The sequence below is a fragment of the Mugil cephalus genome, chromosome 14 (assembly GCF_022458985.1).
Source record: "Mugil cephalus isolate CIBA_MC_2020 chromosome 14, CIBA_Mcephalus_1.1, whole genome shotgun sequence".
In the NCBI taxonomy this organism is placed as follows: Eukaryota; Metazoa; Chordata; class Actinopteri; order Mugiliformes; family Mugilidae; genus Mugil; species Mugil cephalus.
In genome coordinates this window covers 1,796,591-1,821,417 of record NC_061783.1, presented here as the reverse complement: position 1 = coordinate 1,821,417, position 24,827 = coordinate 1,796,591, and the positions used below count along the sequence as shown (strand labels likewise).

The window sequence follows — 24,827 nt, the reverse complement described above, 5'->3', positions numbered from 1 at the left end:
TTCTGCATTTCAGGAATTTATGGATAATTTGGAGAAGTCACAGATCTAATTATAAACCATTGCTGTGTTTTACACAGACACATTGTCAGTGTGCAGCAATGACTCCATCATGCCAGGATCATCTGCCACCCTCCAGCCCGGCCATGGTATCGGCTCCCATACGTCACCGGGACCTAAGCGACCAGGTAGGCTCTCTTTAAAACTGTCTCGACCTGTATTCTGTAGACATAGATCTGATGTAGGTGTAGATCTGAGTTTGGTCTTTGTATTTTTTTTGTTTTTATTTTCTAGGTAACACATTAAGGAAATGGCTGACCAGTCCAGTGCGTCGGCTAAGCAGCGGCAAGGCAGACGGTCACGTGAAGAAGCTGGCCCACAAACACAAGAAGAGCCGTGAGGTGAGGAAGAGCGGGGAGATGACGATGGGCTCTCAGAAAGACTCTGACGACAGTGCTGCTACCCCTCAGGATGAAACGTTGGAGGAGGTGGGTGGCCACTGATTGTTTGACACGCTGACGCCTCGAAGTGCTGTGAAGTTACTGTGTGATCATGTCTGCTTTGCTGTCCTCGTGTGTTGCAGAGGGTTCGTAATGAAGGCCTGTCCAGCGGTACCTTGTCAAAGTCCAGTTCTTCAGGAATGCAGAGCTGTGGAGAGGAGGAGGGTGAAGAGGGCGCTGACTCAGTTCCCCTGCCTCCACCCATGGCCATCCAGCAGCATAGCCTGCTGCAGCCAGACTCACAGGATGACAAGGTGAGGATGGTGGGGATGGACAGAAAAGGGGTTCAGACAAAAAGGAAGGTAGACAAGCAAAGATGATGAATGATGAGAGAAAGAGAGAGACTTTCATTTTCCTAGAAAGTCACAAATAAAATGGGACCATAAACACTGAAAGAGTAAATAAATTGAAATAATATGCACATGAAAATGTGCAAAGAAGCCAGCGGGGTGAAATTTTGTAACTTTCGTGTCTAACCAGTATCTTTTTAGATATATGATTAGAGTAACTTTTTATTTATTTGTTGTTTACTTTATTGAAGCATGTCTGTAGATTCAGCACTTCCACTTCTTTTCCTTCACTTTGCTGTTAGTTTTTGGTTTCATGAGTACACCTTCGCTCATTTCAGATTTATCCTTCCAGCCAAAAGGGACATTTCCCGACACAGTTTAAGTGACTCCTCAGTTTGAGTTATGCATAACATTTTACCTTGGCATGTTGCATCGTATTCTCCCCTCTCTTCTAAAGTGGAGAGCAATGAAAAGTTTCAGGCAGACCAAAGTCTCCTCCTCAACCCCGACGGAGACTCCTCTGACACTAATTTCTGTTTCTCTTTTGTTTTGTTTCCTGGTTGTATCGTTTGCTGTTTGCCACGCTGTAGCATTACCTTGATTTATGTCCTGTCTTTGCTTTGTCTCAGTTTCCATACCTCTCCATCTGAAATGCCCCGCTCTTCCCCTCCGTCTCTTCCCTCAGTCAATTCTTCACTTATCTCTTTTTTTCCCCACTCTTCAACTTTAAACGCTACTTTCTAAAGCTTGTTCTTTGGTTTCTACAACCGTTTCTAGATTTAAAGGACATGAAGATAGCTGCTTTTTTAGACGTATCTTTCATCTTTTTAAAATACTCCTTTCACTGAACCTACGAGTCACTCTTCCTAACTTTTGTAATTTTTATGAACTCGTTAACATTGCTTAATTTCTTTAGTCTAGAGTTTTTCCCTTCCATCTTTTTTTAGTTTGACTTGTTTTGACTTCTGGCCTCGTTTCTTCAGCACAGCACTGGAACGCAGAGTTGCCTTGCATATGAGCATGGACATCAGGGCTAAATGTAGATAAAGACAGGCTGCATGTAGCTCCTATCTCTAAATGAAGGGCCATGTACAGTTGTTTTCTGCCAGCGTTGGTGCAGAACAGAAGTTTGTGCACGCTTCTTCACATTTTGAGGAACTTTTGAGCTTCGTAATGCCTTGAGTCTGTTAGAATAACCCGGGACTGCAGCATTTTTCTGCATGTTTATCACTCATAGTTGAGATTGCTTTGTTATAAGGGTGCAAATGAAATGAAGAGTCAATACAAATTAAAAGCGGCAACACTCCCTCTCAGCTTAAAAAGCAGCTCCTCTGGATAATATGACCCTGTGTTAAGGTCACAATGATAAAAAAAAATCCCTTGTTCCCATCATCCCCCGCCCCCCTACCACCCCCTTCGTCACCCGCCCCTGCCCGCTCGTTCTCATTTCCTTTTACCCTCTGTGCGTTAACCTCATTACCCATGCGAGTAATTGGCATCTCTAAATGCTGGCGAGGCCAGAAGGGCACACAGCCTCACCCAGAAAACCTAATTGGGGAAAGTCTTGAAGCACAGCACAGCAAGGGTGAGAGTCTCCTGAACTATATATATAAATATATATATGCATATACCTCTTTCATTCTCGCTCTGTTAGCATTCTTTCTTTATTCCAAAGGCCGTTCATCATCATCCAAGCAAGCGACAGAAACACCTTCCATTACCATATCCCTTTCTTTCCGACCTTCTCGTTCTCATCATTATTTGAAAGACATTTCAGGAATATATTCCTCCATATTTTCCATCCTATTCAGACAACTCTGAGCCTCATATTTTAACCCTTTCATTGACAGTTTTTTTTTTTTTTTAATTTCATATGCTTTTCTTTTTCAATTTACCAATACTGGGGTTTCACCAGTGGAAACATATCTTGAACGAGTCTCTGAACATTTAACATTTTCACTCAGCCATTGCTCACAATAATAACTACAATATAATGAAAATGAGAGTATGAAGAAATGAAATGAGAGTATTCAAAGCTTGTCTTGGCATTAGTCTCACTCAAAAATCCAGCATTACCTTTGATCATTTTTAAATTTCTTTAGTCAGTTTAGTCAGTTCTTTAAATTATTATGCAACACATTCATTTAGATAAATTCACATTCTAATATTTTTTCAGTCTCATTAACGTCAACCAGAGAACAGATTTAGTGGAATAGTGTCCTCGTTGTTTTCTCATATCAGTCCTTTCTCCCTCCTGTCATCTTTCCATGTTTGCCCAGACCTCTTCCCGTCTGTCCGTCCGTCCCTCCAGTTCAGAGACACCCAGTGCCGCTGAGTTGGTGAGCGCCATTGAGGAGCTGGTCAAAAGCAAGATGGTAGGATGCGATCACTTTCACTAAACTTGCTGTATCATCCTGCAAAGAGCTCATTTCTGACTTTGTGAACTAATATATGCAGTTAGTGAGGATAAACATTAACAATTCATTCTTTTTTTCATTAAGCCCTTCTGTCTCATTGTTGCCTCATTGTCAACAGGGTAAAAAAAAACTTGCAGGAATAAAAAATTTCAACTGTACAGAGAGTTTGTATGATCCAAGTAATTAGCTTAACTGCCACAGGTCAGCATGTGTATTGATGCCACAGAGGAACCTTTGACACATTACTTAACCTAATCCCAATCCTTTCCCCTGGTTCAGGCTCTGGAGGACAGACCCAGCTCTCTGTCAGTAGAACAGGGAGACAGCAGCTCTCCCTCCTTCAACCCCTCAGACAACTCCCTCCTCTCCTCCTCCTCCCCCATGGAAGAGATGGACGAACGCAGGACCAGCATCCTCAAGAAAAGACAGTACGTCTGCCACCATCACACCACACACACTCACTCAGTGAATACCTGGATTTCTAGGGAATCTGTCGGGTTGTTCTAATGTTAAGTTTGCCATCTGTGCTTTTCCTCTTTGCTTTAGTTACATTCTGCTGGAATTGGTGGAGACTGAGCGAGATTATGTCAGAGACCTCGGCCTGGTGGTGGAGGTGAGCTAACGCTTCATCAGCGCTGGGACTGATTAATAAGCAGTACAGTGTGAAATGATAAAATGATAATGTCCATCTCCATCATAAGGGCTACATGAGCAGGATGAAGGAGGAAGGTGTCCCTGATGATATGAAGGGGAAAGACAAAATTGTGTTTGGAAATATCCATCAAATCTACGACTGGCACAAAGAGTATGTGGCACACACACTTATTAAGAATGCACATTTTAACGTTGAGTATTACCAGCACACTAACTTACTTGCTTATCTTCTGTTTTTGTCTTGCTCAGTTTCTTCCTTAGAGAGTTGGAGAAATGCTTGGAGGACCCAGACAGACTGGGGCCACTCTTCCTCAAACAGGTTTGTCCAACGTGAGATTCCCATCTCTGCTATAGCTGTACTTGCTGATGCACATTTGATAAAACTGCAGTTGTTTGTGTTTTCTGTATTCAGGAAAGGAGGCTAAACATGTACGTGGTGTACTGTCAAAACAAGCCCAAGTCCGAGCACATTGTCTCAGAGTATATTGACACCTACTTTGAGGTATGAATCCATTGCTTTGGGCTTTCTGTCTTGTGAGACATATGTGATACTTCAAACTGCTGCTGTCAGCCTCTCAAGAAACTTCTTTCATTTTGTAGGATCTGAAGCAGCGACTGGGACACAGGCTGCAGATCACAGACCTGCTCATCAAGCCAGTCCAAAGGATCATGAAGTACCAGCTGCTGCTTAAAGTTAGTCTGTTACATTACAGCAGAGGGCGCCAGATCTCCACCTGGTTCTTATTTTCCACTTTCTTCAAAATCTGTTGTTACCATTTTCTTATATTTCTTTTTTTTTTTTTTTTTGCTTGTGTGTTTCAGGATTTCCTCAAACACTCTAAAAAGGCTGGGGTAGAGTCTATGGATCTAGAGGTAAGAAAAGCGATCTTAAGGCTCTGGTAGTAAAAAAATCGATCAAAAAAGCATTGGAAATGATATGACACCTTTTCTTCTCTGGCTCTTATAGAAAGCAGTAGAGGTCATGTGCATCGTGCCAAAAAGATGTAATGACATGATGAATGTCGGCCGGCTACAAGGGTTTGATGTAAGAAACTACATTAAATCGAAGCATGTATTCCGCTTCGTTTTCTGTCCTTCACCTGGCTTGTTCGTCTCTTTCTGCAGGGGAAAATTGTGGCTCAGGGACGCCTTTTGCTCCAGGACACGTTCATGGTGACTGACCCAGAGGGCAGCGTGCTCGGCCGGATGAAGGAGAGGAGAGTCTTCCTGTTTGAGCAGCTTGTCATCTTCAGTGAGCCCCTGGACAAGAAGAAAGGGTTCTCCCTGCCAGGCTTCCTGTACAAGAACAGCATTAAGGTAATGATGTGAGCTGCAAGAGTGAACACTAATAACTATGTAAACAATAGGTTTCACTGTGAGTAAATGTAACAACATCTATGGGAGCTTGTATTAAGATATGGTGACCTACACTTGTTTTTCTAGGCAGTGACCCTTGAGGTGGATTTCAGTGAATTTACTCATTACCGTACAAATCAAATCATGTGACTGATGATTATCTTTTGCACCCTAGGTCAGCTGTTTGGGTCTGGAGGAGAATGTGGAAGGTGATCCTTGCAAGTTCATTCTCACTTCTCGGTCTACCAACGCCTCTGTGGAGTCCTTTGTGCTTCACTCCTCTCACCCGGGGGTGCGTGAGGTCTGGACCCTTCAGATCAGCCAGATACTCGAGAGCCAACGCAACTTTCTCAATGGTAAATCAGCACACACACAAACACACACACACACAGGATATTTTTTTTTTTTAGATATCTAAGTTTGATAGAACTGTTTAGTACAAGTCCACCCTCGTCTTTTTTGTACCATATCACAGCTCTAACCTCACCAATAGAATATCAGAGGAACCATGTAGGGGCGAGCAGTGGGCCATGTGCAACCAGCATGGGAGCTCCAGGTGGAGGCAGCAGTGGTTCAAATGTGACCCCTGGAGTAGTAGGGGGAAGCTCCCAGGGAAGCTCCGTCCCTCCAGGGCCCCAGGGTGGCCTCCGCCGGCCCTCAAGGATCCCACAGCCTTCCCGTCTGCCCCAACCCCTTCGCCACCACCCCGGGACCGACCCAGAAGGCCCCAACAAGATGTCAGGTATGGAACATCTCTCTGTATTTTTTTATTATGTTTTTTTTAAATGGCACAATGAAAGATATGACTGAGGTGTGAGTTTTACTCGGTTGTGATCCAGGTCCATCCCCTCGTCCTGTCCCTCCTCCCATGCTCCCCTCGGGGAGCAGCCCGCAGGGCAAGCGCCCTACCCACCCCCCAGATGACCAAGCACAAACTCCCACTACTGCCGGTGCTGTAACCCCTTCACCCCGTGCAACAGTTGGGCCTCTGCCCTCCACACCCACTTCTAAACCACGGCCAGGAGCTGTGTCCCCTATGGTTTCCCCCCTATCTATTCCTGCTTTTGGCAAGGATGCCGTTCCTCCTCCTCCTCCCAGCCCGGGGCAAAAGTCTGGCTCTGGATTCTGGAGCTCCATGCCGGGCTCTCCAGCCAGCCGGCCTGGCTCGTTCACCTTCCCAGGCGAGGCAGGAGAGACTGTGGTCCGGCAAAGTTCAAATCAGATTCAAACTGGCTCTGGGACCCAAACCCACAGACACTCCACACACAGCAAGGACGCAGACCGCATGAGTACATGCTCATCGGCCAGCGAGCAGTCCATCCAATCCACCCAGAGTAACGGGGTAAGACTACAACCTGCTGTCCAGTGCTGATCCAACTAACACCGAGGCAGAGGGAAGCCTGGTCTGTCCTGTCTGCCTGTTGTTTCCTGTCCTGCTGCAGCCAGCGCTACTAATCTGTCCCTACTACGCATCTCTGACAATCTTCACTGCTCTTCAGCATCATCCTCTCTAGGTTTAGACAGTTTCTGAAGATTATTTAGCAAAGGTTTCACCATGTTTAAGGCTCAAAATCTCTCTAGTGGACCTAGTTCACCTCTTCCGTAATCATCTTTTAAATCTTTCTCTAGATTTACAAACTCTAACAAAGCTTCTACTAACACCTGACTTCCTCTTGGCCGTCCTTCACCGCCTGCTGTCTTCATGGCGTCTTACTGAAATGTACTCTTCCTGCAACTAACCTCCAACGTTTGTGGTTCACCCACAAATGTACTCCACAGAGATCCTCTCATTCAGCCTAACGTTCCTCCTCGTCTTTGCCTGGAGCAGCAGAGCAAAGACGAGTCAAATGGAAATCTTCATCTTATTCCTGCCTTTCTTTATCCAGTTACCTTTTATCAAGAAGAAAATAATGACTCTTGTCTTTCTTCCACTTGAATCTAATCTTTTCACTAATCCTGTTTCCAGTGGACACTCTTTCCAGTCTTTAGCCTCTGTGTTTCTTGTACTTTGTGGCTTACCTTTTACTCAGCAACTCATCAAAAGTACAGTTTTAATTCCTCTTAAGATTTTGTCGCACATTCTACAGGGAGACATAAAATCTGCATATAATGAACCGCGATTAGCTTTGCACTGACATTTTTCCACATGCTGGTTTCCTCCCCGTGATGCAGAGTGAAAGTAGCAGCAGCAGTAGCGTATCCACCATGTTGGTGACCCAAGACTACATGGCTGTGAAGGAGGATGAGATCAGCGTCATGCAGGGTGAGGTAGTCCAGATCTTGGCCAGCAACCAGCAAAACATGTTCCTGGTGTTCAGGGCAGCTACTGAGCAGGGCCCCGCCGCCGAGGGCTGGATCCCCGGATTTGTGCTTGGACACACCTCTGCCATTATCCCGGACTGCCCCGAGGCATCGATCAAGTAAGACATCTACATAAAAAAATACCTGCTCTTTTTGAGTGCATATGGGCTTCAGGAATGTAGCTGTATTTTTAAACTGCACAAAGTGGTTTGTGCGTCACCTTTGTTTTGGAAGGGTGTTACACATGAAATACAGGAAAGTAATAACGATGTGTAAAAATATGCTTTATGCTTTGGCATGGGAGGTTACCTCTAGCTGGATTGATTCAAATCAGAGTGTGTATGTTCCAACAAAAACAGTTTCTCTTGCTTGTTTATAAAGACATTGATCTTACTTGTGGCATTTTTTTTATAATATATCCCAAAGAAAAATAAATAAATAGATAATTAGACAAATAAAGAAACATACATATATAATAGCAAAAATACCAGCAGCAATAATAAGTAAATGTTATCGTTATCATAGTTACAGAGTAGTCTTGGTCAGGGCAACATGAAACTGTCTCCCATAGATCCTTCACCATAGCACAGTCATGTAGCATATGCAACATTGTGCCGACTTCCTTATTACAGCGCCAGCATACATTGTCATCTCTGAGTTTAAGACCAGTAGCTGCAGTTCAGAATCTCGTAATCAACAGGTTGAGATTGGACCTCTCTAACAGAAGTTACCAAGTGTTGCTGAATCAGTTTATCATTATTGTTTTCCCAGGCCAGTCTAAGGCCATTAGCATTTCCGACTAGGTTATAGAAGTTGGCTTCTTTCAGTATTAAGGTCAGGGCCAGATTTCAGCACTGAGTGAAGACAGTGGCAAAGTTGAAGATATTTCCCAGAATTCTGTGTTTGCCAAGTCATGTTTTTGTTTGAGAAATTCAAAGGTGAACATGTGAGCATTGTCACACAAGCCCTTTAAATATAATATCCCTGCCTTAGCCCACTGGTGCCAACAGAAAGCCTTTTTGACTGTTGTTAACTTTGAATTGAGCCATATTGACACATCATATGTGAGGGATTACTCTCGATATGTGACATTTTCCAGGTTTCTCCTGAAAATTCTAATATTGGCTTATTTAATGACATATAGCAGCCTATCTGCATCACAAATGATTCAGTTCAGAAAGGGTCAATTGTCTCTTTTTCAGTTTGTACCCAGGCCCTATTAGAGGACACTTTAAATTTTGACAGCTGCCAAAGTGAAAATGAGTAGTGGTACCAATCACGCCCATTCACAATTTAACACTGTTAACAAGTCATTTTTTTTCTATTGCCATTCAAATGATTGGACATGTTTATTGTAGTCTTTGGTAGACAGGACGAGTGGTGCCATGTTTATTGTATAATTAAACTTGTGACATTTTCATTGATCCAGTAGGAAGTCTTCATCCTGGCACACATCCCTGCGCATCCGCAAAAAATCTGAGAAAAAGGACAAGGAGGCAAAGAAAGAAACCAAGCTGGAAAATGGTTACAGGAAGTCCAGAGATGGCCTGGCTAATAAAGTTTCTGTAAAGGTACGTGTCAGTCGAATTCAAGGATCTATAGTCATATGAGTCATATATCTGTATTTCCATCTCACATATATTTTTATTTTTTATCTCCAGCTTCTAAATCCAAACTATATCTACGATGGTAAGTTCTGTTTTTGTGTGCTGAATGAAAAAAAAAAAAAAAATATGAAAAAAAAGCAAATAATTATCAGTAAACTTCAGTTAATTCAGTTTATTCTTGAATTAATTTCAGTTCCCCCAGAGTTCCTTGTACCTCTGAGTGATGTTACTTGTGACAACGGAGAGAGCGTCACCCTCAGGTGTAAGGTCTGTGGTCGACCGCGGGCTACTGTCACCTGGAGGGGCCCCGACCAGAGCAACCTCACCAACGACGGGCACTTCAGCATGGCCTACAGGTAAGGAGCCCCAAACTTTTAAATGGAAACATTCACTACCTAGTTTGTCAGCTGAATTATTTTACCTTGCAGTCCAGAAAGCACATTAGTGCATTTTCATCATCAACCTCATCAAGCTGTGTTTGTTTCAGTGACACTGGTGAAGCGACACTGAGGATAATCGGCGCAGCCTCTGAGGATGATGGCGTTTACACCTGTGTTGCCACTAATGAGCTGGGCAGCGTCACATCATCAGCCAGCCTCAGAGTGTTAGGTAAGAGTATAGAGGGAGATCAAAATAAACAGCGTCAGCGCCTCCACAGCTTTTAAATGTCGACACGTATCATCAATTATCTCAGCAGTGTCCACTGACGGGGTCAGAGTGAGCTGGAAAGACAACTTTGACTCTTACTACACTGAGGTGGCTGAGCTGGGAAGGTAACCAAATATCCAAATATTTTCTCTCTGATATGTTGGATTTAACTTGTACGAATGTGTTGAGGAGTATCTGAATTCAAACACAACCAACCAACTCGTTTCTTGTTCAGGGGTCGTTTCTCTGTTGTCAAGCGTTGCGATCACCGGGGCACCAAGCGCGTGGTGGCGGTCAAACAGGTTAACAAGAAGCTGATGAGAAGAGACCGGGTGACTCAGGAACTCAATCTACACCAGAGACTCCAACACCCGCACATACTCAGCCTCATAGACACATATGAAACCCCCAGCAGCTACGTCATAGTCCTGGAGATGTGAGTACACACCGGAACAAGGAGGCCATCTACATACACAGCTCACTTGAAGCGCCTTTTAAACCCTTGTGTTTCTCCTGTCCCATGTTCACTGTGCGTTTCAGGGCTGATCAAGGTCGTCTGCTTGACTACATAGTGAGCTGGGGGAACCTGACGGAGGAGAAAGTGGCCTGCTACCTGCGCAATGTTTTAGAAGCTTTACACTACTTGCACAACTGCAGAATAGTACATTTGGACGTAAAAGTACGTACTTGCTCCTTGCACACGCGTTCAGTTAACCCGCACTGCTATGTAAACCAGCTCAGTGGAAGTCTGCTGGAGAGTGTACAGGATTTGGTGATATTGTTTTACGCTGTTATTTATGATTAATTTGTGTCTGTTCAGACTGTGGTAAGTGACACACAGAAGACATTCAAGCTTCAAAAACCTCAGCATTGTTTCTAGAGCTAGTCCTCAAACTGTAAAGCAGAGTGGTGGTTAAAGGTCATGTAGGTCTTCTCCAGTCTCACACGAATTTAGTTGACACCCTAATGTTGGATTGATTTATTACTAATGGAACACACAGGAATAATGGTAGATTGTATTCTTTTCTCTGCTCCAGCCTGAGAACCTGCTGGTTGCCCACACAGCCAGCGGCCAGCCAACGGTCAAACTCACAGACTTTGGTGATGCTGTCCAGCTCAACAGCGCTCACTACGTTCACCCCCTGCTGGGCAGCCCTGAGTTTGCCTCCCCAGAGCTGGTCCTCGGAGAGCCCGTGTCGCTGACCTCTGACCTGTGGAGTCTGGGCGTGGTGACCTACGTGCTGCTGAGCGGCGCCTCACCCTTCCTCGACGAGAGCGCAGAAGAAACGTGTCTCAACATCTGCAGGTTGGACTTCAGCTTCCCGTGGGATTACTTCCAGGGTGTGAGCCAGGCGGCCCGGGACTTCGTCTGCCTGCTGCTGAGGACCGACCCAGGCAGAAGGCCTCCAGCTGGACTCTGCCTCCAGGAGCCATGGCTGCAGGCCGGCGATGGCCGGGCCAGAGCTGAGGGCTGCCTGGATACCTCCCGCCTCATTTCCTTCATAGACCGAAGGAAACATCAGACTGACGCCCGGCCCATCGGAGGAGTTAGGAATTTCATCCAAAGTCGACTTCAGCCTCAAGTTTGAACTCATAAACACCTCTCAGCCCCTTCTGCCTCACCAGCCTATACACAGCAGGCAACAGCAGGAAGTAGTCCAATGCTGGGGCAGCAGGGGCTGCACCTTCCTCTGGAATGAAGGTCTTCATGGTTCATAAAGTAAAAAGAAGTAGAAATAATGAATGCTGATCTTATCCTCTTTCACAAAATGTCAGTTTAATAAAATGATGTAGTAAAGTTCTCTAGCCAATCAGAACCCCAGAGAACAGAGTTCTCACCAACCTTAAAAAAGAATGGATCCCTTTCTACTGCTGCTCGCTGGTTTCAACTCTAAACCCATTTTCTAGTTAAATGAACAAAAAAAAAAAGAAAAATATTAAAAAAAGAAAGCGTTATGAAGTAAGTTATTTTCCTTGCAAAAGTTGAAGCTGATCAGAGGAGCCAATTGATCGAGCCTTGACACCACTGCACATGCAGAGGAGAAAGTGATGGGAGTGAAGCTAGAAATAATAGAGCAAGCTGCCCTCCCTTGTGTTGCTGAGGAGGGGCACAGACATTGTGTTTTTGCTCTTTTACACTAATGCTGTATCTCAGATACTTTTGAGACGCAGCCCTTTCTTATAGAAACAATGTATAGAAAGGAAAAAGTACTGTCTACGTTTCCAAAATAATTGTAGAAAATGCTCGTCAGTTAAAAGTTGCTGTGCTACTTTGGACTCTGTAGACACTTGGAGACGGTGAGTTTGAGACATTTATACATACGATCAGAGCTTTTTGATGGCTGCGCTTACATAATGTACCTAATCTAAGACACCATGATGACCATGTCACCAGTAACAATGCTGCACTGTCTGATCTGAGAAGGAACAATAGACGTCCATCATTTGCTTTTCTTAGAACAAAAGTTGTGTTGCGCAGATATGACATGTTTAAGCCTTACCTTGTACATAGACTTCTGCCTTCTTCCCCCTTACATTCACAGTGGCTTTTGGACATGAGACTGTTGGAGCCTCAACAGCAGCAGTCAGACAAGCGTGAATGTGGAGGAAGACGAATAATTACTGTAAATGCACTCATTGTATGTTATGTTTGATTATCATGTGCAATGTTGCGGCTTTAACATTTTATGCAACTATTTATGAAGACATCTGTTGTATCTGTAATAAATCTAGAGAAAAGCATGTACTTGGTACTGCAAGCACTGCTGGTAGTCTGTGTTTATTTGATGGTTGAGTGTTATGACTGCCAGGCCAGGCCGTGTTAGCGGTCACAGTCTACAATCATTCTGGTTTGATCAAAAATAATTTATATTAAAATAATAATTTCACTTTTTGTACTGTATGCCTCTGTAGTATTGGTACACCAAAGTTGCTCTAGCTTTATAGTACTTAATAAAATGTTTAATTGTGATTATGTCTCACTTGAGTTAGATAATCTACGACCATGTGAAATGATTGTTTACACGTGTAAAGACGCTATGTTGGAGGAACATGATTAGTCTCCTCTATATCTTTTATTCAAAGGCAGGAGATTTACTCTTGGAATTTGCAGAATGGATCAAAGGTTGAATGCAAGATTTTATTTACTAAATGGTCATCGAATTTTATGTACAGATACTTTTTGCCAAAATATTTTCTTCCATTAATGACTCTACCCTGAAAAGAGTTACATAACCAATGGTTTTGGTTGAAATCGTTGATGTTCCTGAAGACGACAAAAGCCAGACAGCTATGAAAATGTGACATGTGAATCCAGTGTGGGGTTAGGATGTGTCATGTTTGAACAGAAATCAGCCCTCTGTTACCTTTTTATTTATTTTAAAAAGTGTGCACAGGCCATTAAAACAAGGAAACTTGGACTGGATACCTCAGTTTAGGTTTTTTTTCTTTGTTGTCTTTTTTTTTTTTTTTTTGTCCTGGTTGTTTCCAGTTTTATTTGTCTCATAAATTACATGTTTGCTACGTTTTTATTTTTTATCTTTGCATGTATATTTCTTTGTACAGACCATACATATTCTCTCTTGTAAATATTCTCATTTTGCCATCAGTTATTTGAAAATTAAACACAATGAACGCGTGCCCTGTTTCACATTCTCTATCATTTGTGTTTATTTGGATTTTTATTTTTGTTCTGTCATCTAGACACATTTTGGTTATACTTGAAGGTTACCTTCATACAAAACACGCATTCAACGTTTTTTTTTTTGTTTGTTTTTTTTTTCAATGAGATTGTATGAAAGTTTCCAGCTCTTCCTTTTAGGCTTCTGTAGAGAGAGATCTGATGGAAAAGCCAAATTTTGCCACAGTATCTTCATTGTACTGAAGGACTGGTGACATGCAGACAATCTTGTGCCTTTAAAGTTAAGAGCTGTCAGGTTTTTATTCAAACATCAATAAATACACAATAGGATAACTTATGACCGCTATATGTTAGTCTCTTTGTCCAAAGCAGCTGTGACTCATCAAAGAATGGACATGGGTCTTCTGAGGGTGTCCTGTGGGATCTGGCAACAGGATGTTGTTAGTGGGGGACTTTGAGGGGAGGGGCCTCTGTGGATCATCCCACAGATACTTGATCAGTTTGGGATCTAGTGAATTTAGAGGCCAGGTCAACACCTTGTGCTGTTTTTCAGGTTTTTTTGAGTTATTCCTAAACTGTGTGTGTGTGTGTGTGTGTGTGTGTGTCCTGTTGTGACACAAGAAGCAGAGAAACACTTACCATGACTTTGATTCCCACCACCAAGTTTACCATGCTAATAGCAGGCTTGGAAGCAGCAGGTAAACCCAGATGGAGCAACAGAATGGTTCATGTGATATTCATAAGAAGCAACATTTTATGTTCTGCTTGCTTCACTCATAAACCTTTGGGACAACGAAGTCAGCCAGAGCCTGGAAAGTCCACCAGCAAGCAACAGTCACTTCCTAAGTGAGCAGGGTTTTAGAATATGACATAGTAGTTATATTTGTAACTCTTGGGGGTTGGCTTTGCTTGTTAACCTGCTATCAACCACACTTCCATTAAATAATTGAATTATTTTATACAGTAATATATTTTTTATATATATAAGGTATTGACCTTATACATTCATCTCAAAATGAGATGCAGAGATGCACCATTCTACTAATTCACAAGTGGCAGTAACACAAGAATGAATTAAAACTAGCAGGATTCAGAAAAATACTATTGCAACTCTCCTGACAAATGTAAACAGAACTTGTTTTTAAAACAAGAATACCAAAATGCCTTTAACACTGGCCACTCTAATGGCATGTATCTACTTCTACCCAGTACATCACGATTGAACATGAAATGTGTGCCTCAAGGAAGTCTCTAGAAGACAAAATATTTCTAATTTGCAACACAGGACCAGTGTTGCAAAGGGTAGTTGAATCACATGCAAAATGATCTAAAATGTTTGGACTAACTATTCAAAAGATTCTTTTGAGCAGCAGCTCTAAAGCAGCCTTCTATCAGAGCTCTAATGTTTGGTCTACACTGCCCTCAAGTGGCTCTTTGCTCACAGTAGGAGCAATGACATATGCAATGACAGAACATCATCTTTATTTTATACAGGTATTCTGTGTTTGGTGTCTTTTGGTTAAACGGCTTCCTGTATTAATTCCACCATTTCTCTGCTGATGTAACTCCTTCACACGTCCCAGGATGGATAGGCTGATGCTTGATTATTTCTGAAAAGTAATTAGAAATGATTCACAAACCGAAGCAACAGTAACAGAGGTTTTAGTGCTGCCCATTTCAAATTTCTCCTTTGACAGTTTTTGAGAACAACGCCAGCATTCAAGCACGTTGCAATGTGTGAATGTACCATTAGATGCCACTAAACCCTTCACATTTAAAAGAGCACTGACCCTTCAAATGTCATTTCAGCAGATTTCAACGTCTCACGTCTCTTACATTGAAGGGTCTTCAACTTCAACTTCACTGCAATCCTGTTAAAATTGTTTCACAGTTTTGAAGGATCTGCACTGCAACAATTAAAAATAAATAAATACGCCATTAAATACACCAGGAATGTAGTGTCTGTCGTGACAGAAATATATAATGTCTGTTTTAATTTGCTGTATTGATGTTCCATCCTGGAGGAGACTCTGACCCTAGCCAAATGAAAAGAAAAAAAAAATGTGGAAAACTGTCAGAAAAGATGAAGAGGGGAAAATGTCAGTGGCCTCCACATGTGAAATCAGGTTTTGGAGGTCTGGCCCAGAGCGCTGGAATCGTCCATGCTGGCTCACTGGAATGGTTGTGACATTCTTAATATAACAGGATGATAATTAATACTATTTACTTCACTTCAATTTTATTTATTTTGTGTCAATAACAATACAAATTCCCTTAAGACACTTTAAGGAACCTGGTTTAAAACCCCCAGAGAAAGCACTACGGTGACAGTGGAGAAAAAACAATCACAAAGAGGTATGTGTCTGATATATATCACAGCTACACAGAAACACTTAGAGCATTACAGCACAGAGGGATTTTTACTATTAACTATATTATTATTATTTTTTATGCTGCTTTAAACTTTTATTACTTCACAGGCAATTATTCTGCATTTACTCTAATATACAGTATCTCCTACTTCCTTCAAAGGTTTAGTGTTAAAACCAAACCAATAAAAAAAACAAATAGTGTTAAAACACATGTTCACATGTCAGAGCAGGAGAAACAGACGTACTTAAAATAATAGAAATAATGTCTGTATGTAACAGAGCCACTTGTGCTTTTCCTGTTGGAACAAAAAAAAAAAACTCTTCTTCGACATGGTCGAGGTTTTGCCTGAGGTTTTTCAATCTTAATAGTTGATATTTTGAGACAACTCGAGAACGGAAAAAGAACCACTTAAGGCGTTTTATTGGATTCATTACTAGTAGCTGCAGGATGAATCATCTCCCTGCTGGTGTAAGCTATATCATTAAAGGGACACACTTTAACATCAAATTTGATTGAACTGTATTGTATTTATAATAATACTTCTGTATGTAGTATACATACAGAAGGACTTTTCAGTAGGACTTTAAATGTAGGACTTTAAATGCAGGGTATGTACTTGGAGGAAGCTAACTGTAGATCAGTAATTCTGACCTACAATTAGCTACAAATACCAAAGCATGAGAAAAACTAAACTTCCCTCATTGCACTTGGGTTAGCTTGCTGTTAGCCTTAAGCTGAGGACACGCTACAAGATGTTTTCCCAGATAATACCCACTGGGCAAAAGAGGGCAAAACATGATTTCTTTCCATATACCTGATCAACCCACATGCTCTGACAGATGAGTGGGAGTTCATACTCCACAGCCAGACCCTAATGATCATTTGAGATTGTGGGAATGGGAGAATAACAGAGCAGCAGTTCAGTCGTGTTTGGTTTATAGCAATGTTGTCTTTTATTCTAATTTCCAATAAACAGAGAATATATCAGTCCCTTATTTGTACAAAAATACCTGAACAGGATACAATGTAGATCCAGGAGCCGCACAGAAAGAATGAAGCCAAGCACAGTGGGGTTATGTGAAGAAAAAAAAATAAAAAAAATACGGTTGATCTTTTTTCATTCCCTGAAATGTTTATTTGACTTTAGCTTAAGAGATCTTCAACCCAGCAACAAAACACAACTAACACTGAGTTAGTTTCACTCTAAGTCACCAAACTCCATGGGACTTGTGTGTGATGTTGACTTGACATTGATTCCAGTAAGGTTACATTTCACAGTCACAGCTAATTGTAAATGAATGCAGTGAGTGGACGGATGGCAACTAAGGACTCTGTTACTGTTACTGAAAGAGGCACCTGCTGCAAGACCTAGTTAAGAAAAAGACTTTGTTGTGCACCTTAAACCCCTAGTAAATGGACATAATGAAATCCACAGTCCTCTTGAGCTACAGCGTATAATTGCACTATGTGTAATGAAACGTCTATAAAAGCTGCTAAGAATATCCCCACGGGTTAAGCGTTAGCGCGTGTGCTCTCGATAAAAAACCACTGCTGTGTGTGCATGTGAGATTAATGTCCAAACTTTTACTGGAGTGTTTGGATGACTGGAATCAGAGGTGGTAGATAGGAGATATTCAAAAAGATAGATGTGGTTTAGAAAGTAAATGGCAACAGAAATGGATGCCGGCAGAGTCGAAGACCCTGACAGCCTGTCAGCTTATATGCACAACTGATGTTCAGAAATTTGACACATGCCAAATATCCAGTTTGATCGTCTAAAAAAACAGAACTGTTTAATTTAATACTGTATATACTGTGGTATATTCTATATATATATACATATGTGTGTGTGTGTGTGTATATATATATATATATATACACACACACACACACATACGTATATAAGGGTCATTTTTGTGGCAAACCAAATAAAATACATAATAATATCATTACACACAATCAAATAATGAAAAAAAGGACAAAATAAATCATTCTTCATTTTACATGGAGTTATGAGCAAAAGCATAACACCCCATACATAGTGATCTGTGACCTAGGTACAGTGTTAGATCTACATCTTCTCCGTAGCTTCACATATTTAGAAAACAAATGATACTTGTATATTCATATAACTGGACTCATGTAAAGGATTGCATTGTAGCACAGTGATTAAAAATTGGAGGGGGAAGGAGAGGACGGTGAGTTGTCCCCACAACCCCTTAGCGGTGTGGCTTCACGTCCCTCTCTGACAGACAGGAAAGGACAGAACCTCAGCTGAGGACTGGGAGTGCTGGGATACCTCCAGCCAAACTACTGTCTTCTCAAAATCCTTAAAAACGGCTTAACTTGACTTTACCCAACCAACAAGCTACTTCCCTCTAACTGTCTCTAAAAGGCAAGTATGATAACCAGCAGGGTTAGCAATCCTGAATAGTGAATATAACAGTCTAGCCATTCACACACATACACACATTCACCACAGGGGTCATAGCTTACAGGCTGGACACAGGTGGGAGAGGGGGTGGGGGGTTCAAGCATTATCCAATCCCTGGGGAGAGTCTGCCCTGACTGACTAGAAAGGCCTGATTGGTGGAGTGCAGAGCTGGTGAGTCGGTCAAGTCACGTGATTAGTCGACTGGCGGCGGCAGTGGTTTGTGTGTCAATGACAGTACTTAAGAGTTTTGTCAGCAGGGAGTCATGTGGCCTCCTGATAACCCTGTTCACTGGAAAGGTGGCAAAGGATGGACTGAAGGTGCAAGGGGAAGGCGTGAGGGGTGGAGGACGAAGATTAACAGGTGTTGTCTGACTTTCCTGTCGTATATTCCTAGAAATCAACTGTCATCGTGGACAAAGAAACAGAAATCTAACTCAGATGATCTACCGAAGCCACTTTGAGTGGTAATTTTATGTGAATCTAACATGTGAATGTAGTTGCTCTCACGACCACGCTGTTTATATAAAAGTTGATGGGGAAAATTCATGCGTGTGCTCCTTGCACTGACTCTGCCGTTTTTAATCTTACCACCAGGGGGCTCTAGAGTGGGTTGCTCTCTCCTATGTGTACTAATTGCTTAAATATAAGGGCCTTCTTTTTTTGGACCAATTCTTTTCAGAGCATACATGCCTCCTTATCACTTCTCTTCCCAGAATGCTTTCAACAACTACCAGAGAGACACCTGATCAAGTTTTTCTCAATCAGACCAGTGGACGCAAAATCCTGCCAGTGTGCCAAACAGTGAAGGGGTGTGACTACTGATTGTTTTCCAAATGGATTGGTTTTGGTTGCTTTTGGTTTCATCTTTGAATAATTTGGTTGATAAAATTTCAGCCAAAGGTGAACTCTTCAGCCTCAACAGTCCAAATCCCATGTATTGGCCAAAGATTTTGCTAAACAAAAAAAATAAAAATAAAAGGAAAAAAACAACAACAACAAAAAAACGATTAAATCCGCACAATACTTACTGACTGGCCAGTTATGCAGTTTGAACTGTTTTAAACACCTGTACCACTGTCTGCATGATTTCCTGGTCCTAAAATGGCTGTTTAGTTCAGTTTCAAGAACAGAAACGTTTTAGAATTATTGTGAGCAACTGACATCTGACATGAGATACCCAGTCACCGGGATCTATTTTCTACATTGTCTCCAAGAGGATTTATATGTTTCATTAATTTTGAGAAAGACATATGTGGAAAATATCCTTATTTGCTTTCTTGCTTCGAGTTTTAAGGGAAGATTGATACCACCCTCGTGTTTTGTTTATCTGACATACTTGCTACATTTACACGGACACTAGCATTCTGCTAATAATGTGATTAAAAGCTCAATAGAACCAAAAATGCTTCATGAAACCACATCAGTTGGAACAGACTGGCTGGATCAGAAGGTATTTTCTAACTGGTTGGAGAGTGGTGATGTAAACCTTTGATAACCTACTGAAAAGGAAAATAATAACTGAGCAAACATTTGATCGAAATAGTTTTTCTCTAACTGGAATAAATGCTTTGTTTCTGCGCATGTTCGCACAGCATGGGGTAAACATGGGATGACAGTGGAAACACGGAGGCAGCAGAACAAGAAGTTGTTCCCTGTTTGGAAACAGGAAGGTGTGTCCCAGTCACTTTTCAACTGAAAAAGTTTCTTCTTCTGTTATGATTGTGACAGACTTGACACTCCACACTAGGACGAACCTCTTTATGCATCTCAAAAAAAGTTCTATTCCGATGGATGTTTCAGGGCATGTAAACGTATAATTCTCATCAGATCATTTTATTCAGCATCCATATCAGCTGGAATCTCCAATCTGAATGACTTCGATCGACTTGAAGACATGTTGACCATGTGAACTTACTCACACACTCGAGAATAAAGCCAACACTGTGGTTTGTGCAGTGAATATGAAGCTGCAGCACAGCCCGCAGACAGGTAGTTTAACTTTGAGTCAATCAATCCAGTAAAGAAGCAATAAAACAGTAGGTTGTTTTCAACAACCTATAACATGTTAGTTAGCTTCAGAGGTGCTGGTGGGCAAATTGGGTTACCTTTGGAGAGAACCAAGCGAGCTAGCTTTGCTCCCAGTAGTGTCATGTTTGGCATACACTAAAAGAGAGTGGAATACATTTGCTCGGCAAGAAAGCAAATAAGACTATTTTGCAAATTCTTGCAACGTTCCCCAACATAATTTTAAAATCCCGAACGCGTTCCTGTATGTGCATTTTAACATAGCTTTAATTTTACACACACGGCTCACGCTTTTCACTTAAGGCGAGTGAAGCTCATTCGACTGTGTTTCGACTCCCAGTCAGCCGAGTTCACATTTCAAGTCATTTGTTCAAATTCCATATTTAAAACAAAACAAAACAAAACAAAAAGTTATGAGAGTGCTTTTGTTGCTTTTCTATGAGGGAACAGTGGTCAGAATCCGAACATGACAGCTCCAACCCATCGATACCAGATTAGGATGACTAAAATGTGCAAGCAGAGAGTTCAGAACAGGCTGAGGAAAAGAAGACGACATTCAAAGACGAATTCACTGACAGATATAACCCCTTTGATTTAAAAAAAATAATAAAATGACTGAAATGGTAGAAGCTTGGGGGGTGGACACACTTTTCAGGAGTCTATTTAACAGTCCTCCTCCTCTTCCTTGCAGTTTTGAGATTCTACAGCTGGTTTAGGAGCACATTCGTCATTTAGGGTAGTGCAGATTTGTTGGTACGAGCCACACGGATGTCCAAGCTGTTCCTAAACCTTTCTGAAAGGCACTGCATGATCAGCTGTGACTCCTTGCTCCCACGCCACTGTAATCCAATCAGAGCTGATGGAAATTCACATGCATGCTTTTCAGAAGGGAAGTGGAGGAGGAAGAGGAGGCAGCTTCATTTAGCCAGAGAGCTGTCGTCTGTCCGCCCGGGAGTGCAAAACTAGTTCTGCATTGAATCAACAGTAACAAAACAGCATTAAAATGACATCAAGTAATCAACTCTACAAGGGAGGCCTCTTACAGCCTTCCTGATAAACATTCCTCTGTCCTTTCATCAAACCCTCGCCACTGCTCTGCTCGTATTGCCTTCTGCTACTTCTCGTTTCTCTCTGGACTTTTCTCTGAGCTTGTGTTGCATCGGGGGATTGTGGGTCAGGACACAGTGGAGCCACCATGTCGAGCCGACTAAGGTGTTGGGAGGAGGGGCAGGTTTGTGAGCTTATCCAGACTGGACTGCACAGGTTGAGAAAACTCCTGGATCGAGTTTGATAAGACCCAGAGAGGTTCCCGTCCATCCCTGATGATCAATGAGGAAGTCAGAGGGTGGCGCTCCCAGCCCGCCTCACTTGTGAGGGAGCGAGGGTGGGGCGGGCACCACAGCTTATCAGGCCTGGAGGATGGGGGCAATTGGTGGGGTTGAAGGGTTAGGGGCTCTGAGGGAGGGATCCAAGACACCCGCAGCACTGCTGGAAAGATGTGACTGTAGCCGTCCTGTCTTTGAACCAAATGTGGTCTTTTGCCACAGCAATGATTAACCAGCCAGTCTCCATGACAACATCGCAGGAGTTGGGCAACTGCTGTCCACAATCTGAAACATTCCGGATTGTCCCATTCAAACATCCAAACAGCGGTAAAGCAGAGAAAAGCGCGAAGCACCGGGGACATCAAACTTCCAATGCCGGCCCCTACCGTGTTGGTCACATCCCCCGTAACATAACCTTTCTCTGTTTCCTCAGCCCCGTTGTGTCGGTCAGGAGGGGCGAAGGGGGAGGGGGGATCTCCAGGTGAGAGGTGTGCAAAAAAGAGGGTGTGGTGTTGGGGGAGAGGGGGTGGAGTGTCACAAGGCCACAGCGGTGCAGGGGTGTTTGAGCTTGCAGGGCAGCACTCCTCTGTTGAGCTGGTAAAACTCCACCAGGTGGATCAGGTCAGTGAACTTGGTGGCGCCATCATCGAGGCTGAAGAACACCTGACCGTCCTCCTCGCACTTCAGCAGGCAGGAGAAAAGAAGACGGTTAGCCATTATGTGACCAAAAGACAAGCACACTGAAAGAACACGTATGTTTCAAGCATCATAATCATCAGAATTCTGTACATGCCCCATGTCTGCCACAAGGCTGGTTTTCATTGTTGATATGTCAGACTCACTGCATTTCATATGCACAACCTGGTGTCTGGCTGCATTATAGGTCATAAGCTCCACCTCCTCCATGTTAGTGGATGGGATTCAAATCAAATAATTTTTTTTCCAAGGATAGTTTCAGTCATTTTAGCTAGTTAATATACCGTAATTAATATACTGTCAAGTGACATTCGTTTTAACAAATGTCACTTTGACAAGTTTCGCTTTAGTTAGCTATTTGACACAATATAGAAACAGGATGTGACATAATGGCGACCACCAGTTGCCATGCCAACTCCTCCATAAAGTGGTCTGTAGGATTGTGAAACAGAATAATTAAAAATAAGTGCAGTTTATAATCCTAAATTTATGAGGCCTTGATGTAGAGGAGAGCGCAGTATTAATTAAACAAAAACACAAGTGAGTCTGGAGGAAGTGTGGACGGGTCATTGATACCACGCTCCGCGTGCTTCCACTCTCAGACCGTACTGAGCAGACTGTGGCTCCAAAGCTGCAAGATGGCACCACCAATATCCCCGGGAAAATAGCTTCAGTTTAATGCAAGGAAGTAGGGACATGTTGTCCATGTTTATACAGTCTATGGAACAAACGTAACACCATCGCAGGATATTAACCTTAACTTTTTCTTTAAGCTCAATTACTCTTGAGCATCTTACTCAACAGTAACTCTTGCATCTCTAGACTATTTATAAAGGTGGACAAATGGATGCGTGCCTTTGCATGTGAAGCCAACTAGCTGCTTTTTGAGACTTTGACTGCAATTTAGTATTTTTGGCTTCAAAAGGAAATCACCAAGCTATGTTTCTGTTCTAAAACAATCTACCTGACAGCACTATGATAAGTTGTGATATTTTCTAAGAGAGAAAAGCAGTGGTCTGCCTCACTGTTTGGTATTTAATTCACATGCTGTTTTATCATGTGACTGACCGGGAGAATCTGGAAGTGCTTGATCTTCTGGTGGTGGCATAAGGTGAGCACAAACGCCTTGGGATTACTCTGACTGTCCCGCAACAGGAACAACCTGACACAATGAAAACATAATGAGTTATGATTAAACCAATGCATGAAATACAGTATGTATGACTTTTATACAATGGCATTTCAAACAATCGGCGATATACAGTTCTACTTGAGTTTAACAGTATCTTAATCCTCTGAGTAAAGATTGAAATGTATCACTGACAAGCCAGAGGGACAGAGTTTTTTAGACACACAAAATTAAGCTTTCCTAATTCTAGACCTTTTTTAACACTCACCCATCTACTTGGCCTTGCTGTATGATCATTTTGTGGGCTTCCTCTCTCATGATGCGACCGTGAAACCAGACCTGTGTCCTGTGGATCACTGAAAAACAGGCATTTTTGAGATGAACCACACTACACTGGCACTATTTAACAGCAAAGGAATGCAGAGTTAGCGGTCAGAGTGAGATTACCTGTGCTCAGAGAGGAGGGGTGCAGGGGGCTGGGACTTCCCAGGACATTCATACGCTGACTCCTTTTCTATGAGGAAGATATTTATCATCAGATATCTCCACACTAGCCTCCAAGCTCCAAGCCATGACTGTCTCTTTGACTTAATCCAAGCCACAAAGAATTACATTTTCTGTGAAATTTATCTAAAGTTATAATCTCTTTACAGACATAAACAAATGTAATGTGTTTGTGTACTCATTAATGGGTCCAAAATGGTTAAAAGCTTCTGCTCTCAATGAATGTCGTAGTTACATTTATACTCATACGTGTGAAAACAAATTGGAAGTTTGCTAGTTAGTTCACAAATGTTCCAGCATGATATAGAAGACAGTAGAAAGGGAAAGTTCATGCAAAAATGGCACTGGTGGGGAAACGACATTTTGTGTTCAAACCAAAGTGTGACTTACCCTCCAGGTCTGTCCCTCCTCCAGGGCGGCGCTCTGGGCCTCAACAGGGTTGTCAATGACGCGTCCGGTCCGTCCTGAGAAGTCCATGGCAACCAGGGAGTTCTCAGATACACTCCGCTGTTCAGAGAGGACGGGAGGGTAAGTGGTGGGTGGGTGGTGGGAGGGGATACACATGAATTGGGGTGGAGGGGGGTAGACAAGGGTCAGAGGTCAAACAAGCCAGACACACTCACTGGAGCATGACAAATCCTGTCTGCACACAGACCCACTTTAGTCCATCCACAAATGTCCCTCTGAGGAAAAGCACAGGCCTCCCCTTGCTTTCTGGCTCTGGGGCTTTATTCAGGTTTCCTTATATTTAATTACTCTTAGCTCATTAAACTAAAGACAAATGTAATACATTTTGAACGACTATTGGCATATTATATTTCCCCTTTAATACTGTTGTCCCTGAGGACCTAGAACTGCCTTGTCATTCACAAATTAAAAAAATACAATTGTATGATATTGAAAGTAACTTTAAGTTACAGCCCTAATTCCT

The 24,827-nt window shown here is 42.4% G+C and overlaps 2 protein-coding genes across 9 annotated transcripts in view; one reads left to right on the top strand and one right to left on the bottom strand.

Moving 5' to 3' along the window:
- Positions 1 to 13,408, top strand: part of trioa (trio Rho guanine nucleotide exchange factor a) — a 72,686-nt gene extending 59,278 nt beyond the window's left edge. For 2 of the 7 annotated variants that reach the window (XM_047606055.1, XM_047606051.1), the window contains 25 exons: positions 78 to 185; positions 292 to 485; positions 581 to 751; positions 3,067 to 3,162; positions 3,484 to 3,632; positions 3,751 to 3,817; positions 3,906 to 4,009; positions 4,108 to 4,177; positions 4,271 to 4,360; positions 4,459 to 4,551; positions 4,681 to 4,731; positions 4,826 to 4,903; positions 4,984 to 5,175; positions 5,390 to 5,570; positions 5,690 to 5,956; positions 6,054 to 6,556; positions 7,387 to 7,634; positions 8,948 to 9,086; positions 9,177 to 9,204; positions 9,316 to 9,478; positions 9,610 to 9,731; positions 9,820 to 9,895; positions 10,006 to 10,206; positions 10,311 to 10,449; positions 10,808 to 13,408. In XM_047606055.1, coding sequence (XP_047462011.1) covers positions 78 to 185; positions 292 to 485; positions 581 to 751; positions 3,067 to 3,162; positions 3,484 to 3,632; positions 3,751 to 3,817; positions 3,906 to 4,009; positions 4,108 to 4,177; positions 4,271 to 4,360; positions 4,459 to 4,551; positions 4,681 to 4,731; positions 4,826 to 4,903; positions 4,984 to 5,175; positions 5,390 to 5,570; positions 5,690 to 5,956; positions 6,054 to 6,556; positions 7,387 to 7,634; positions 8,948 to 9,086; positions 9,177 to 9,204; positions 9,316 to 9,478; positions 9,610 to 9,731; positions 9,820 to 9,895; positions 10,006 to 10,206; positions 10,311 to 10,449; positions 10,808 to 11,359 — 4,082 coding nt within the window. In that variant the 3' untranslated portion in view covers positions 11,360 to 13,408. Of the gene's footprint in view, positions 1 to 77; positions 186 to 291; positions 486 to 580; positions 752 to 3,066; positions 3,163 to 3,483; positions 3,633 to 3,750; positions 3,818 to 3,905; positions 4,010 to 4,107; positions 4,178 to 4,270; positions 4,361 to 4,458; positions 4,552 to 4,680; positions 4,732 to 4,825; positions 4,904 to 4,983; positions 5,176 to 5,389; positions 5,571 to 5,689; positions 5,957 to 6,053; positions 6,557 to 7,386; positions 7,635 to 8,944; positions 9,087 to 9,176; positions 9,205 to 9,315; positions 9,479 to 9,609; positions 9,732 to 9,816; positions 9,896 to 10,005; positions 10,207 to 10,310; positions 10,450 to 10,807 lie in introns of those variants that run through there. The other 5 variants (XM_047606054.1, XM_047606050.1, XM_047606052.1 and 2 more) reach the window with 3 other exon arrangements.
- Positions 13,409 to 16,712: 3,304 nt separating this feature from the next.
- LOC125019646 (growth factor receptor-bound protein 10-like) overlaps positions 16,713 to 24,827 on the bottom strand; it is a 44,279-nt gene continuing 36,164 nt past the window's right edge. For both annotated transcript variants that reach the window (XM_047604549.1, XM_047604551.1), the window contains 5 exons: positions 24,287 to 24,403; positions 23,840 to 23,906; positions 23,661 to 23,748; positions 23,332 to 23,425; positions 16,713 to 22,248 (listed from right to left, as the gene is read on the bottom strand). In XM_047604549.1, coding sequence (XP_047460505.1) covers positions 22,102 to 22,248; positions 23,332 to 23,425; positions 23,661 to 23,748; positions 23,840 to 23,906; positions 24,287 to 24,403 — 513 coding nt within the window. In that variant the 3' untranslated portion in view covers positions 16,713 to 22,101. The remainder of the gene's footprint in view (positions 22,249 to 23,331; positions 23,426 to 23,660; positions 23,749 to 23,839; positions 23,907 to 24,286; positions 24,404 to 24,827) is intronic.